The sequence below is a fragment of the Humulus lupulus genome, chromosome 3, assembly GCF_963169125.1.
Source record: "Humulus lupulus chromosome 3, drHumLupu1.1, whole genome shotgun sequence".
Lineage (NCBI taxonomy): Eukaryota > Viridiplantae > Streptophyta > Magnoliopsida > Rosales > Cannabaceae > Humulus > Humulus lupulus.
The window spans coordinates 227,186,214-227,202,651 of NC_084795.1; the positions used below are offsets into that span (position 1 = coordinate 227,186,214).

Below are 16,438 nucleotides of genomic sequence, written 5' to 3' on the forward strand. Positions count from 1 at the left end.
TATATTTAGTTGAATTTTACTCATTGTTATCATGAGATTTCCCAAATTACCCTTATTTGAGTACATGATTCTAAGTGTTATTGTAATGTGTATTATATGTGTCATATTATAGTTAAATTAGAAATACATTCTAATTGTAGTGTGTTTAAGGAGAAAAAAAAAATGTAATTGAAAGGGTATAATGAGTATATTAATTGAAAATTTGGGTACTAAAATAAGAGTTAAAAATAGTGGGTAAAAATTAAAATGAAACATTTAAAATAGGTACAAGATTTAATTTTAAATAACGCGGCCCAATAAAAACTAAACATGTGAGACATAATTGTGATGTCAAACGCGGCCCATTGTTAACAAATGTCCATCTGTAAAATAAAAAGTTAGGTATTAATATGCTAATTTTGAAATTCTTAATTATTTTGGCTGCCAATTAGTCTTTAATTAGTTACATATATTTAGGCAGGGAAGAGAGAAGGTCCGAAGGACTTGGCTTGGTGCTTATGGCTGAACCTCTGGATCAATAGTATCCGCGTAGCTTCAGGGCTGGGATTGGGCTCCCCCCCCCCCCCCACACACTTTCCTTTCTCTCCATCTTCTTTCCTCCCAATCCCGGTGAGAATTGATTCCCATTTTCCGCCGGAAATGAACAGCTATATTGCCATGAAAGCTGCTCTCTTCAACTCCAAACCCTCCTGCTATTTTACAAAGGCAGCCCATTTTCACTCCACTTCTGTCTTAGACCGTCGACGACGCAATTATTGGGATACTGTTAGCTTCCTCTCTCTCTCTCTCGCCCTATGTGTATTTTTTGATTTCAGATTATTAAATATTTGAATTTCTGTTTTAAGTTCTTGCTCTCATTCAATTTCTTTTCGATTAAATATTGTTTGATGTTAGAAAAAATAATTTTTTGCTTTCTCGAGAGTAAATCATATTGTAATTTTGATATTAGTTAGTAACATGCCCATTAAAACTCGTGTTTGAATTTTGATAATTGATAGTTTGTGGTAGGAAGTGCAACGAAAGAGCTTTTAAAATGTTGGCTTTTGTTTCTTGATTGATGTGCTTTGAGATACGAACTCATTTCAATTATGGATTATTGGTCTATACTCATGTAATGTAGATACGTCTGAAGGAGTGTGTATAGTAGTCATTGTGCTGTAACTTTCAAATTTACTAGCTTCCCAGCTATTGGGGAAATATGTTCGGCAACAACATTTGATTGAAGCTTCGTTACTAGGTGATTTTTTTTAATTAGTTTTAGGCTTTTCTTGAGCAGTTTATGCAAAGACCTAAGAAGGTTGGGATTTAAAGGAAGAGAAAGGAAAAAAAATCTACTGGATAAACACATTGATGGTATAGCTCGCACCATTCAGGACAGGTAAAAGGTCTCAAGAAAAATTTATTATCCTTGGGATTATTAGATGGTAATGGGTGCAAATCCCATGTTCAAGATTGGATACTCGACAAAACTGTAGAATAATTATACTATAGCAAAATGATTAATACTACTTTCTAAAGGAAAGCACAATTGATAATATTCTTTCTTATAATAGGATAAAATTCACTCTCTAACAAAGAAAATTATAAGTGCTCAGGAGAAGCTTCTCTTTTTCACATATGTATAAACTCTTCATATGACGGTGATCTTATGGCAATAGACAAGAAGAAATTGGTTGCGTGAACATTAGCTGTATATCTTGGCAATAGACAAGAAGAAATTGAAGCTTCTCTTTAATTAGTAGGCAGTATGCATATTTCCCTTCAAGTTTCTTACTTAAAAGAAACTTTTACATGCCATTTCTTCTTGGATCTTTTCCAAATGCAACAATAAAGCCACAAAAGTGGCTTTACCTGCCAGTAATTCTCCCACTTAGTAATCTTTCTATCCTACATTTTCCATGTTCATATTACTTATGTTTCGCTAGGCCAATAGAGGATTGGCACTATATTAACTAGTCATTGTTGATTGGCTTTGTTAACATATCCACTAGGTTGTCTTCAATATGGATTTTCTATATATCCACATTTTCTTCTTCCACCTTCACACGAACAAAGTGAAATGTTGTTGAGTGAAATGTTGGATTCTTTGCCAAATGCAAAGTATAGAGCAATCTGTCCTTATTTGTGTTTGAGTTCCTCCAATAGTAGTTGCAACCATATTGCTTCTTTGTTAGCTTGTGTAGCTTAGGCGTATTTTGCATTTGTCGTAGAAGTAGTCACAATAGATTGTAGTTTTGATACCTAGCTTATAGCTCCTTTAACAAGAGTGAACACATCCTATGGTGGATTTACTTTTGTCAAGATAACTTGCATAATTTGAATTAACATAGCTTGACAATAACGTTTGATCCTTCATAACAAATGCAACTTTTGAGGTACCTTGACATATTTCAGGATCCTATTTATAATACTATTATGCCCTCTACCAAGGTTAGCTATGTATTAACTAATCACTCCTACTACTTGTGCAATATCTAGTCTTGTGCATACCATAGCAAGCACTAAGCTACCCACTATTGACGTGTATGGTGTTAAATGCATATATATTCTCTTTGTTTCGTTGCTAGGACTCATACTTGAGGATAACTTTAAATTCATCTGAAGAGTTGACTTCCAATCTTGCATATTTAATAAATGCAAGAATTCTTGTTGATAGTTTATATGCAAAAGCCAAATCCTCACATTATTTATGTCTCAAAAGAGAAACTAGAGACTACTACAATTCAAGTTGAAGACAGACAAGAATAAGAAGTTTTAGACTCTTTTGAAGCTACACTAGAGCACGAAGAACAAGAGCAAGCAGAGTTTGCAACTCTACAAGTTCAACAATCAACTCGGGAGAGGAGAGAACTAGCTTGGCCCTTAGAGTGTATTATGGAGGGAAATATGCATACTGCCTACTAATTAAAGGATGGAGAACCATCAAATTTCTATAAAGCTACAAAGAGCCGAGAAGCAGAGACAAATGAGTCTACAAGATCAACCATGATGGCAATGACCAAGTGGACCTTTATAGTGTTGGATAAGTGGTGAAAAGATTTTTTTAGAAAAAGGCATTGACTTCAACAAACTATTATCTATAGTTGTTTAACTCGCCATGGTTTGAGTAGCTCTAGTGATGTATACTACATTTGATTTGTACTTAGAGTAGTTGGATGTGAAAACTGCATTATTTCATGAAGAACTTGAAGAAGAAATCTATGTGCTTCAAATTAGGAGGTTTGAAGGAAAAGGAAAAAAGATCTTAGTTTGCAGTTGAATAAATTTCTATACTATCTCAAACAAGTGTCGAGATATTGGTAGAAGAGATTTGATTCCTGATATTGTTTCAAGAGATTTTTTTTTTTTTTTTGAAAAAGGAGTTAGAGACCAAACACTAAGTCAGGCTCCCACTCAAAAAAATAAATAACCCTCGCTTATGGCGGAGGAAAGCCTTAGTACAATAATAAATCTAATACAAGGATAAAGGGACACCCCCTACAAACCAGACTACACTACCAAAAAACTCTTCCACTCCCTAGAAAGATCCAAAAATGATAAGCCCTCAAAACCCTTTGTGCGATACACCCAAGTGGCAACCCAAAACTTAATTCTCTCCCAAATGAAAACACAAAGACTAGACTTTTCATCAAAGATTCTGCTATTCCGTCCTAACCAAATTGCCCAAAAAGAAGCCAAAATTGTAGCCCTCCACAACTTATTCAAACGTTTATCCCCATTAAACCACAACATAACAACTGAGAGCAAGAAGAAGGATGGCACCAGTTCACCCCAAACTCACCCCACACCTTTGACCAGATTGACTGGGACAACTCACAAAACAAAAATAGATGAGATGCAGATTCAGCCGCCTTTTTACAACAAACACACCAACTAGGAGAATGGCACAGATACGGACGACGACGCTGAAGAACATCATTAACACTAAGTTTCTCCATGCACAATAACCAGCTAAACACCTTTACTTTAGAAGGAACTTGACTTTTCCATAAGCTCCTTGCCCACAACACATCAAACCGACCATTATTAAAATTGAGCTTCTGAAAAGCAGACTTGCAAGAGAACAACTCGTTGGGATCGGGCTCCCATACCCTCCTATCGTCCAAAATAGATGGTAAATTAACAAACTCCAAAACCCTTAGAAGCTCAATCAAAGATAGAACTTCCCTTTCGAAAAGAGGCCTTCTGAAACGAAAGTCCCAATCCACCCTTTCTCCCCCATCCCTTGAAACACCCATCTCATTAATTGGAGATGAGTTGGATACAACAAACTTAGTTCAGATCCTTGTGCTTACTACAATAATTTGGTGATAGTAGTTTCATCGTTTTGCTAGGGATAAGGTCTAAAAAGAAATGGTGTGCCAAAGTTTCTTAAGTAAGAAACTTAATTGATAAGGCTTTGAAGGAGTCAAAGAAAGTGGCTTTAAATGGAGGGATAACTCAAATGGTCAGGCATGTGGTTTGTCCCATAAAGTCTGAGGTTTCGAGTCCCTCCACAGCAATTGCTATAGATTCCTAGTCTCCAAATATTGTAGGATTAGGCGGGAACCTAGTTTTTTTAAAAAAAAAGTTGTTTTAAAAGAGCCAATGATAGTGATTGTTACACTTAATGTTCACACCACACAAACTAATTTTTTTTTATCACTGCCATATGATGAGTATATATATATATATATATATATATAGATGGAGCGATTACAATGCATTAACTTTTTCGGCAATATCAGTACATCATTTTTTCTAGTTTCGACACCTAAATAGATATAATCCCAACAACATTTATATGACGGTTTACATTGTAGTTATTTAGAACATCTTCAAATTTTCAAGAAATTCTAAATGGTTTACTGATATGAACAACTTGCATAAATGGTAAGAACAGAGGCAAAAACCCAAAAAAAAAATGGAATGATAATAGTCTCTGTATTATGGAAATAATAGGATTTCGAGAGCCTATTTCTCTCCAAGAGTTACAACTCACACCAATATTCTTCACACCCTCAAATGACTAACATTCCTCTAGATAACTAATTCCCACGGTACATCACAGCCTCCTACACCTCACCTTACTCAAGTCACTCTCCTTTAACTAACTTTTACCATATTCCCATCGGGTGTTGACTTGTCACTCTTCTTCCCCTTCTCTCTCCTAGTGTAAACATAGGTGATTGGAGGCCTATCAATACCCCTTGCCCAAAGTTTCACCTTGTCCTCAAGATGGAAGTGAGGATATTGCTCTTGAATGATCTTGAAATCTTCCCAAGTAGCCTCAAAGGCAGGCAAGTTTGTCCATTTGATTAGAGCCTGTGGGGGAGTCTTTTGGGTGCTGGGTCGCACATCCAGGAGGTGTTCGGGCTCAAGTGTCCATTCCAACTCTGCAGACAAATCTGGTGGCAAGGCAGTAGCTTGTTGATGAGGATCTAAAGGAGTTCGCAGCACGGAAACATGAAATACCGGAAGAAGCAAGGACTCTGGTGGTACCTGAAGTTTACAAGCAGCTGCTCCAATTCGTTTGAGGACTGGGAATGGCCCAAAAAATTTGGGGGACAACTTCTCATTCCGACGTTTAGCCACAGAGCGCTGGCGGTAAGAGCGCAACATGACATACACCAAATCACTCTCTTGGAATTGGACATCTCTTCATTTCTTACCTGCTTGCATCTTCATATTTTGTTGAGCACGATGCAGGTTCATCAAAATTTCCAATATATCATCCCGGGCCTTCAAGTTCTCTTCTACAGCAGAGACGGAAGTACCAGAGTGTTCAAAACGAACCAATGGAGGGGGTTCTCTGTGGTAGACAGCCACAAAAGTTGTCATTCCAAAATGAAGTATTGTACCAATACTATGCCCACGGTAACCATTTAGCCCATTTGCCTGGTTTGGAGTTCACAAAGCAACAGAGATATGTTTCCAAACATCTGTTCACTACCTCTGTTTGACCATCAGATTGAGGATGGTAAGCTGAGTTGTGTTTGAGTGTAGTGCCCTGCAAGCGAAACAACTCCTTCCAAAAACCACTCAAAGATATTTTTTCACGATCCGACACAATGGAGCGAGGAATGCCATGGAGTTTGACAATCTCCCTCACGAATACCGCTGCCACTGTAAGGGCAGAGAAAGGATGACAGAGTGGAATGAAATGGCCATATTTACTCAATTGATCAACTACCACCAAGATTGAGTCAAAGCCATGAGAAAGAGGCAGCCCCTCTATGAAATCCATGGATATATCCTCCCAAATCTGCTCTGGAATAGGAAGGGGTTGCAACAATCCCGCTGGTGACTACGCCAAGTACTTATTTTGTTGGCAAATAACACATTCTGCCACGTATTTCTGCACATCCTTGCGCATATTCTGCTAGTAAAAATCAGCTGCCAGCCGCTGAAAAGTCTTAAAAACCCCCTGAATGGCCCCCAATGTTGCTGCCATGGTACTCCTGCAAAAGGATTGGAATAAATGGTGAAGAGGAGGGCAATACCAGGCATCCTCGGAACTTCAAACATCCTTGCTGCAGCGAATAACCCCCAGCCTCCTTACCCAAACTCAGATCATGCAGAATCTTGGACAAATGAGGATCCATGGCAATATGGGCTCTCAAATCCGGAATGGACAGCAAGCTTGGAACTGACACAGTAGCTGAAAGTGCATCCTGATGAACGCGAGACAAGGCATCTGCCGCTTTGTTTTCCAATCCGGGTTTGTACTGGATGTCGAAATCATAACCAAGGATCTTGGTGAGCCATAGTTGATGCTCAGTAGCCACCAGCCGCTGCTCTAACAAATACTTCAAACTCCTTTGATCTGATCTCACTAAAATCTTTCTGCCCAACAAGTATGGTCGCCATTTCTGAATAGCCAACACAATGGCCATCAATTCGCGCTCATAGACTGATTTGGTGCGGGCTCGGGATGACAAAACTTGACTAAAAAAAGCAATAGGATGCCTCTCTTGCATAAGTACAGCCCCCAAACCCGAGCCTGAAGCATTGACCTCAACAATGAACGGTAGAGCAAAGTTGGGCAAAGCCAACATGGGCATTGAGCACATAGCGTGTTTGAGGTGGTCAAAGGCATCTTGAGCCTCGAGGGACCATTGGAAGGCTTCTTTTCGCAGCTGATCTGTGAGAGGTTTTGCTATACTCCCATAGCCTTGAACAAACTTTCGATAATACCCTGTAAGGCCTAGAAATCCTCTCAATTGTCTAATTGTTTTCGGCACAGGCCACTCCTTCATGGCTGATAGTTTGGAAGGATCGGCTTCCACTCCTTCTGCTGAAATGACATGTCCCAACTACTCCACCTTTATCTGAGCAAATGAACACTTCTTTCTATTGGCATATAGCTGATGTTGCTTCAACCTTTCCAAAACTAGTTTTAAGTGGTGTGCATGAGCTTCCGGTGATGAGCTATAAACCAAGATATCGTCAAAAAAATACCAGCACAAATTTTCGCAAAAAATCTCGAAATACCTCGTTCATGAGAGCTTGAAATGTGGCTGGTGCATTAGTAAGGCCAAAAGGCATAGCAAGGAACTCATAATGCCCTTCATGCGTCCTAAACGCTGTCTTCTCCACATCACCTGTTGCTATATGGATCTGGTGGTATCCCGACTTTAAATCTAGCTTAGAAGAAACTTTTGCTCCATGAAGTTTGTCCAACAACTCATCAGTGACTAGTATAGGAAACTTATCAGCCACCGTCTCGCGATTTAGTGCCCTATAATCCACACAAAAACACCAACTCCCGTCTTTCTTCTTAACCAACAACACCGGACTCGAAAAAGGGCTTGTGCTTGGCTGAACTATACCAGCCCGTAGCATATCCGCCATCAAACGCTCAATCTCATCCTTTTGCACCTGAGCATGTCGATAAGGTCTCACTGAAATTGGCCCAACACCATCGTGCAACGTGATTGCGTTTTCTCTAGCTTGTAGTGGGGGCAACCCCGAAGGCATGTGGAAAACTTCATTGAATCGCTGCAATATCAAAGTAATTACTGGTGAAATTGGAGGTTCCCAATCCTCTTGTCTATTGCCAAAGCCCCTAGCTGAACCCAAAAACCTTGGCCTTCATGATGTACCGTATGAATGAGAGCTTTCAAAGAGATTTGGGACTTGCAAAGGCTGGGATCACCTTGCAAAGTCACCCAAGTGCCCCCATCTCAAATTTCATCACCAAGGATTTCCAATTGACTTGCATATTGCCAAGAGTCTCCAGCCACTTAATGCCTAGTATGACGCTCCGCCTAACTCCAATGGCAAGAAATCAGTGACCACTCGGAGCACTCCCAAATCCAACTCCACTTGACTGCAAATTCCTTCCGTGCGAACTTTGCCCCCGGTACCCCATAGCACACCATAGCAAGATGTTGCTGCAATGGGTATGTTGTTGCTGAAACAACGGTCGTGGAGATAAAATTATGAGTTTCCCCGCTATCAATCAAGACAGTGACCAGCTGATGTCCAATGTGACCCGCCAATTTCATAGTGTGAGCTGAAGTTATTCCGACTAGGGAATTTAACGAAAGTGTGGCTAAGGTTTCCTCGGAAATGCTCTCATTTGAAGAATCCGGTGTGGGTGGTGGGGAGTCCATCGGACATTGTTGCTCTTCCTCATCAATCATTAACAAGATCTGCAACATTTTCTGTTCACACTCATGGCCTCGAAAGAATTTTTTATCGCACTTGAAACACACACCACGGGCTTTCTTATCTTGATATTCAGCTTCGGTTAGTCGCTTGAATGGTGGGCTCCTATGTGTCGTAGTTGATCCTGGATTGACTGTAAACGGTGCCGAGGAAGAAGACATCGTAGTCGGCTTGGTTGCAGATAATCTGAATGAAGGCTTGGGTGGGTGAATAGGGCTTAGGTTGGACTTGAGGCCTACAAAACGAGTTGGCTGGCCCGTTGAGTCAAGCTGGTGACTCTTTTCAATTCTTTGGGCTGTTTCCACAATGTTGGCCAGGCCCACAAGATGTAGAATATGTAAAGCCTCTTTAATCTCTTCTTTGAGCCCTTTGACAAAGCTGCCCTCCAATATGTGCTTCGGCATCCCTGGTACTCGAGAAGCTAGTGCCTCCCACTTGACCCGATATTCCTTCACCGTTGCCTCCTGATGAACCGATAACAATTCTTATGAGAGAGACCCCACTGGTACAGCCCGAAATCTTAGTAATAGGAGTCTTGAGGGTAGCCCAAGAAGAAATAGGTCTCCTCTGATGTTCCCATTGAAACCAGGTTAGGGCGTCACCTTCAACGCCAATAATGGCTGCCTCCAACATATGCTCCTCAGAAAGACGGTTCAACAAAAAGTAACATTCAGCTCGAAAGATCCAGCCGTCTGGATTGTCGCCTGAAAACAGTGGCAAATCCATGAGTGGAGCTTTGTAATCTCGTCCAAAATTGTGCCCATAACCAAATGTAATTGTTGCTGTAGGTTGCGGAGGTGGTGAGTAGTCCTGCGAAGAAGTCGCCGGCGTCGAAGGTTCTGTGCCGTCCACCGCATGTCTCTGCCAATCGTTGCTGGCAGCGGTGACATCGGGAGCCGATCGACCAGTTGCCTGAAGCAATTGGGCAAAATGACCAAGCATGAAATCGATCTTCTTCTCCAAAGATGGTATTCGCTGCACCTCTAGCTCCTTCGGAAACTGCTGCAGATCTGATTGGACATCCGTAACTTCTCGGCGCAGTTCGGACTGAAGAGCCTCAAACTTCTCTTCCCACAACTCCGCTGATACCTCTTTTCTTGGTCCCATGGAAGAACATGCTGGCTACTGATACCAATTGATATGAACAACCTGCATAAATGGCAATAATAGAGGCAAATACCCAAAAAAAAAAATGGAATGATAATAGTCACTGTATTATAGAAATAATAGGATTTCGAGAGCCTATTTCTCTCCAAGAGTTACAACTCACACCAATATTCTTCACACCCTCAAATGACTAACTTTCCTCTAGATAACTAATTCCCACGGTACATCACAGCCTCCTACACCTCTCCTTACTCAAGTCACTCTCCTCTAACTAACTTTTACCATATTCCCATAGGGTGCTGATCACTCTTCTTCCCCTTCTCTCTCCTAGTGTAAACATAGGTGATTGGAGGCCTATCATTTACAAAGCCGAAAACATGGTTCAAACTATCAAATTTTACATGCTAAAAAAAAAAAAAAAAACACGCACGAGTACAACAAACAATTTCAACCCTATTTTTGGTATCATAATTTATTCAAAATTTCGTAAAAATTTGTAGGATGTTCTAGATAGCTACAATGTACACCGTCATATAAATTTTTTTGTGATTATGTCTTTCTAGGTGCCGAAAATAGAAAAATGATGCATCGGTGTTGTCAAAATAGTGGATGCATTGTAGTTGTTCCCTATATATATATATTTGTGTTGAGCATATATCTTTAGGAAGTCCATTTGAGAGAGAGAGAGAGAGAGATTTCTCCCAAGTATTTGTTTGTATTATTTCATTTGTTGGAAAAAAGTATATTTTCTCCAATTATAAAATAGTATTGTCAATCACATCCTCTATATTTTAAAGAGAAGTCCATTTGAGAGAGAGAGAGAGAGAGAGATTTCTCCCAAGTATTTGTTTGTATTATTTCATTTGTTGGAAAAAAGTATATTTTCTCCAATTATAAAATAGTATTGTCAATCACGTCCTCTATATTTTAAAGAGAAGTAGTCAGTAAAATATTTCTACAATTTTTTTATCATTTTGTGTCTAATTTATTTTGAGAATTTAAGTGTAATTGTGTGCCTCATACCACAACATCCTAACACATATGACCTTTATATAGAACTAGTTTGTGTGAGGCTCTTTTTGTTGGTTTAAGTAACATGTTATGTAAACGGTTGCTACTGCCTGTGAAACATGTTTTTAATCGCAGTATGTTAACTTACATTGCACTGAGTGGACCCTTTTGTGTGGTTTAGGTTAACAACCTATCATCTTTCAAATATCATTTCTATTCTTTAGATTTCTTTTCCACTATTTTCTCGTTTTACTTTTGACAATATAATATTTGTATTTTGTTTCTGTTAGAAGAAAGTAATATGTGTCTGCAACTCTTATCTGGCTGTTCATTTGCAGAAAAACAACTATTATTCCAAAAGGTTTCGGAAGCTTCATGCAAAAGAACACTTGCTGCACAATGTCAGTGCTTATGCGGACTTCCTCTTTCAGGTTTGCATCTATGATGTTTTTGACTTCTTACATATTATATTTATAGCATTTTTCTTGATCTTGTTATTTTTGGCTATTCATTTATTTGTTTATCTTTTATTTTTATTTTTTGTCTAAAAAAGTGGGCATTGAGGTTAGGTAACTCTTTTGATCTCTGTGGATTATGATTTATGAGTATAAAGAAGAGAATGATTTTCTGGTTTATATTGACTCTCTTTTATTTTAGGACCGAATATCTGTTTTCTGTCTATAAAAAAGTGGGCATTGGGGGGTTAGGTAACTTTTTTTTTGATCTCTTTGCGGATTATGATTTACGAGTACAAAGAAGAGAATAGTTTTCTGGTTTATATTGACTCATTTTTATTTTAGGACCGATTTTCTGTTTTCTTGCTCTTATTATAAGAAAATGTTAAAAACTTCAATTAGCCATATTTTAAAATATGTATGTAGATTTTAATCAAAACTTTACTTACTATGACAGAGCTGGCGAGATGAGTGTGACGAAGATGACTCAACATCAAGTAAAGGGCCCTCATGGTTCAGAAGGCCACACTCAGGAAAAGACTTTAGAAAGGGGTCTGGCAATAGGGGATCGCCAGCCTGGGACAGAAGTAAGGACACAGTTGTAGTACTTCTGCTGAAACTTTTTCCTTTAAAAAATTATAGGGTGCAACCTTGTAAACCTATTGCTGGGGAGAAGCTAAATGCTCTAAAATTCTTTACTCAGCTATTGCTTGCAGAAGACATTTGACCATTTTTCTTTGTTTGCTGTTTATTTTATTGGCTTTAACTAATAGAGGCATGAGATTGTCAGGTTAAACTCAAATCCCAAATTGTTTTTTCCTTTGGATGATTGGTCTATTAATCATCAGACCTGATTTCATTTTATTCTTTGGAAGTTTCACTTAAAATTCACATTTATGCATGCTGTCAGGAGGATTCCGAATTTGTGAAGATGAAGATGATTATGTTGATACAGAGACCATTTTCCGATCTGCATTTGGCGGAAATCGATTCTATCATTGGTCATTCCTTAATGAAGAGAATACTCAATGGAGGAGCTCATCAAGGTTCTCCAAGAACTCTTGGAATTGGAGGCATAGGATTGAAGAAGAATATGAATATGAATACGAATACGAGTCTGAGAGTTTAGAATCAGATTTATCTTCCCATAAATTGGCCCTTGGATTAAGTGCTTCTGGTCCATTGAAACTTGAAGAGGTTAAAAATGCGTAAGTTCACTTGCTAGTAGTCTTGTTTCACTCCATCGAAACTTGAAGAGGTTAAAAATGTTTTCTTTCCACTAATCTACATGTTCCCTGTTGCAGATATCGAGCATGTGCACTAAAATGGCATCCAGATCGTCATCTAGGCTCTTCCAAGGTATGCATATGCTCCATTCATTCAACTGGGTTCTCCATATATATACCAATAATTGTTAGTGTATACTATCCATGCATGTATATACATATATTTACTGACATTATGTACTATAATAGGCTGTGGCAGAGGAGAAGTTCAAGCTTTGCAGTGCAGCATACCAATCTTTATGTGATAAGCTGGCAGTGGAGTAAGGATGCCTCCAAACAAATCTTTAAATTTAATTTAACTTGCAGCTGGTTAATTCCTGATGCTAATCCATGTAACATAGCCAAATCAAGTCTATAGTTTGAGAAATTTTGAGTAAGAAAACAGTGCCAGTTTGGTTTATGAAGGGTGGCACTTTGTACAATAATCATCCAATGTTCTGCACTAGCATGCAATTTTGCACTGCTGGGTGAGTGGAGGCATTGATCCCCTCTTTTATTTATTTATTTACACTTTACATATTTATTTTAGGAATATAAGATTTCCATTCATCGTTTTTTTTAGGGTTTATACTTTACACTAGATTGCCTCTCCCACTTTCGCTGCCGTCTATTTTTGTCATTTTGTTTTTGGCCAAGAGTTATTGCATAAAGAACTTTCTGCTAATTTCTAATAAGATTTTCGGTATAAAGAGCTACGACACTCGTTTAAGCATGGAAGCATTGAGATGAGAAATGAGAATGTAAAAATGAGTTATTGTAACCCAGGAAAAAATTATTTCCATGTTACTATTACTATACTGTCATTGATGTCTTTTACTAAAATGATCGTCCTTAACATTACAGCAAAATAAACGGCATGTGAAATAAAATGTAATTAAAAAAATATAATTTATACTGACATGAATAATATTTTTTTACAAATTATTTTTATAAATTCTATGAAAAAATTCTTATAGTCAAGCGCCAATTTGTATGTTTAGTATTACCAACTAGAATCAGGATTCCTGCGAGTCGGCCGAGTTAACTCGAAACGATGACCATTTTGTGTTGTACAGAACTAACATCTAAATCTATTTTCTCAACATCTTAAACCATTTTCTTTAATCTACTTCATCTTCATTTGTGGCTGTTTTTTTTTCTTTCTTTCTTTTGGCTTAGTTATAGAATATGCTTAAAGCTATTCAAGTTCCGGGTTGTTTGCATCTCTGGAAACCCCACACCAGTTCTGGGCTTTCCTTCATTTTTGTTTCCGCCAATCCCTTATCATCTTTTTTGAGAAGATTGCCCTCAAATTCTTCTTTTTTGACTGTCTTCAACGTGTTGGAGTAGCAGTTTCAGAGCGTTTCAGGCACGCGCATCCTCATTTTGAGTCAAACTTAGTTGGCGTTTCCTCTTCTTCATCTTCAACTTTAGTCGCAGTTCAATCAGCTATGAGCATTTTCTGAATTACCTTTTCTTTAAATTCTTTCTTGGTATTTTGGTGTTACAATTCTTTCGTCATAATGTGACTATTACTATTCGTTGATACAATATTTTTGGACCCTAGTTGCAGGGAAATGCCCTTAAGGTCAATTTTTGTCAATGGTGTGGTGGAAAAACAAAATATGAAGTACCTGAAGGTGAGGAGAAGGTTAGAGCTATTTTCACAGTTTGCGAGAAAATCACCTATCAGAACCCAAATATGGTACAATGTTCTTTGTTGTAAATTTTTTTCATGCTTAATGCAAGAAATAATCCAGATACAGGCGGTGCTCGTTTTTGAGCAATTTTTAATTGATTATGCAAGGATTCTTCATTCCTTCATGGGTGAAAAGTTTTTTAAAATCTCAGCGAATAGTTAAATTATGTGTAACAGTTTCGGTAGACCAATTGGTGGGGTTGGTTGTGAGCTGAAATATACTACTTCGAAATGGCTCTTCAAGTCATTGATACTCAGGTAAACTGTAGGAAAAGATATGACGTGGAAGAAGTGTATGCTTGTTTGGCTATAGGGAGTGAAGATTAATAGATCTGGATCATGTTAATTTGATTGCAACCTGACTTATCAGACTTGTTGAAATTATGATTTAACCAAAACATAGGCTGCATTAAAAGTAACTAATGAAATCTGGATATGCCAAAGTTTGTTTTAGTAAATGTAGGTCTTGTTCTCCTTTCTTTGCGCTTCCTATCTGATTCTCCTATCAAGTATTTATATTTTGAAGCTATTTTCCCCTTTCATTTTTTGGTTTACAACCCATGATTTTGTGCTTAAAAGATTTATGTAATTATGAAATATTTGTTTTCAAATTATGTTTCGATAAAGAAAAGACTATTATTGGTTGTTGAGTACAGTAATGAAGGAGGAGAACCAAAAGGAATCCTGTACTTATAATTTTAATTTTGATTGTAAGATTATTCAATTATAATCTGTATTTTGGTCCTTGTTCTGATTTGTGCTGACAATCACGTAGTCAATATCTTTTGTCTGATACATATAAGTTCTGGGTTGTCTCATTGCGCACGATAATAATGCCCTCCTTTGCAAGAGGAAAATCCAACCGTCATATGGCCTTTGGTATGTTTGAACATGAATAAAGTTTCTGTTTTGGGTATATAGTCAACTGAAATTTTTTTATAGGGAAGAAAGTATGAAATGTGGATGTTAACATTGTTTTGTACAAGGTAGCGACTTTTTCTATGATTTTAATTATTTGTATTTGTCAAATAGGACACTTCGTGCAGGCTACATGGAAATAGGGGGATATCAAGAAACCTGTGTTGGTAACAGGTTTACCACGTGCACAGCAAAAAACATAGGGTAGTGGCACTAGAGATTTAAAAAAAAGAAAAAAATTGTTTAAACAATCTTTAAATAACAGTTCTATTAATATGCAAAACATTAATCAAAGAGAAAAAAAAAGATAAGGATTTACTAGTTGTAAAACAATAAAGAATTATTGATATCTTTTAGTAACTCCAACGAACATCCAATTCAAAACAGTTTTGTGAGTACTTAGACCGAGATCTTCTACGATGTATCTTTACACCTCAAGGTGTGTCTGAGCACATAGAGTAATGGTGGAAAAATTTCTGCAATATGTACTCAACTCATGAGATCTTTGAATATTAGGTCCGAGATAATTTTCAGGGATAGAGAAAAATAATACAATATATTTATCTCTCTGAAAAACTTTTTGAATTCTCTAGAATCTCTTGTGTGTTCTTGAAATTAATTTTCTATTAGATAGATTTATAAAAGAATTAATTAAATTCATAATTCAAAATTCAAATTATAAACTAATTATTAAATAAATAAATAAAAGAAATATCCAAAACGCAGCGTTGGACCTACTCACACGTTAATGACAGTGCTTTCACTGTGATTGGCGTGTAACATATCCCTATTTCAGACATATGTGTCTTAACCACTTTTATTTAATTATTATTTATTCAAAATATCTAAACGTGATAACTATATTAATTAATGAATAAATTTCAAATTAATTCAAACTAATTTCGAATCATATTATCTTTTCTCATTATTTAAATAAATAAAACTAATTAATTCAAAATTAATTATTGAAATGCCATTTTCGAAAATGTACGTTTTATTTAAAAAATAATTTTTGGAAATTATGTTAATTTAAAAAATTAATATATTAATTAATTAATTTATATCAGTTACATATTTGACCCTCAAGAATAAATTTATTCCAAATATGCAATTTTCCTGATTTTTATCAATTTCAACTCTTACCTTGAATAGTGTTGATAGAGCCATCTCGAGGACCTAGGGACCTATAATTTCAAGCTCCATTAAATTTAGATTATGGATTCAAACTCTTTAATATAATAAGCTTAATTTATTAATCTCAATATTATTGTACTAAAAATATGAGACTGCATGCCTGCAATAATATACATTTATTTATTGAGTACTTTTAA

General features: G+C 37.1%; 1 protein-coding gene across 1 annotated transcript; it reads left to right on the forward strand.

Moving 5' to 3' along the window:
* Nucleotides 1-428: 428 nt before the first annotated feature.
* LOC133823452 (uncharacterized) lies at nucleotides 429-13,066 on the forward strand. The gene is made up of 6 exons (XM_062256228.1): nucleotides 429-765; nucleotides 11,109-11,201; nucleotides 11,683-11,812; nucleotides 12,136-12,433; nucleotides 12,530-12,584; nucleotides 12,701-13,066. The coding sequence occupies exons 1-6, from the start codon at nucleotides 640-642 to the stop codon at nucleotides 12,773-12,775; spliced, it is 777 nt and encodes a 258-aa protein (XP_062112212.1). The 5' UTR covers nucleotides 429-639; the 3' UTR covers nucleotides 12,776-13,066.
* The last annotated feature ends 3,372 nt before the right edge of the window (nucleotides 13,067-16,438 follow it).

Bases quoted from the DNA above. Each gene is read 5' to 3' on its own strand.
- LOC133823452 (XM_062256228.1), top strand. From the start codon at position 640: ATGAACAGCTATATTGCCATGAAAGCTGCTCTCTTCAACTCCAAACCC. The intron at 766-11,108 runs GTTAGCTTCCTC...GTTCATTTGCAG, and splicing joins GACGCAATTATTGGGATACT to AAAAACAACTATTATTCCAA. The intron at 12,585-12,700 runs GTATGCATATGC...GTACTATAATAG, and splicing joins GTCATCTAGGCTCTTCCAAG to GCTGTGGCAGAGGAGAAGTT.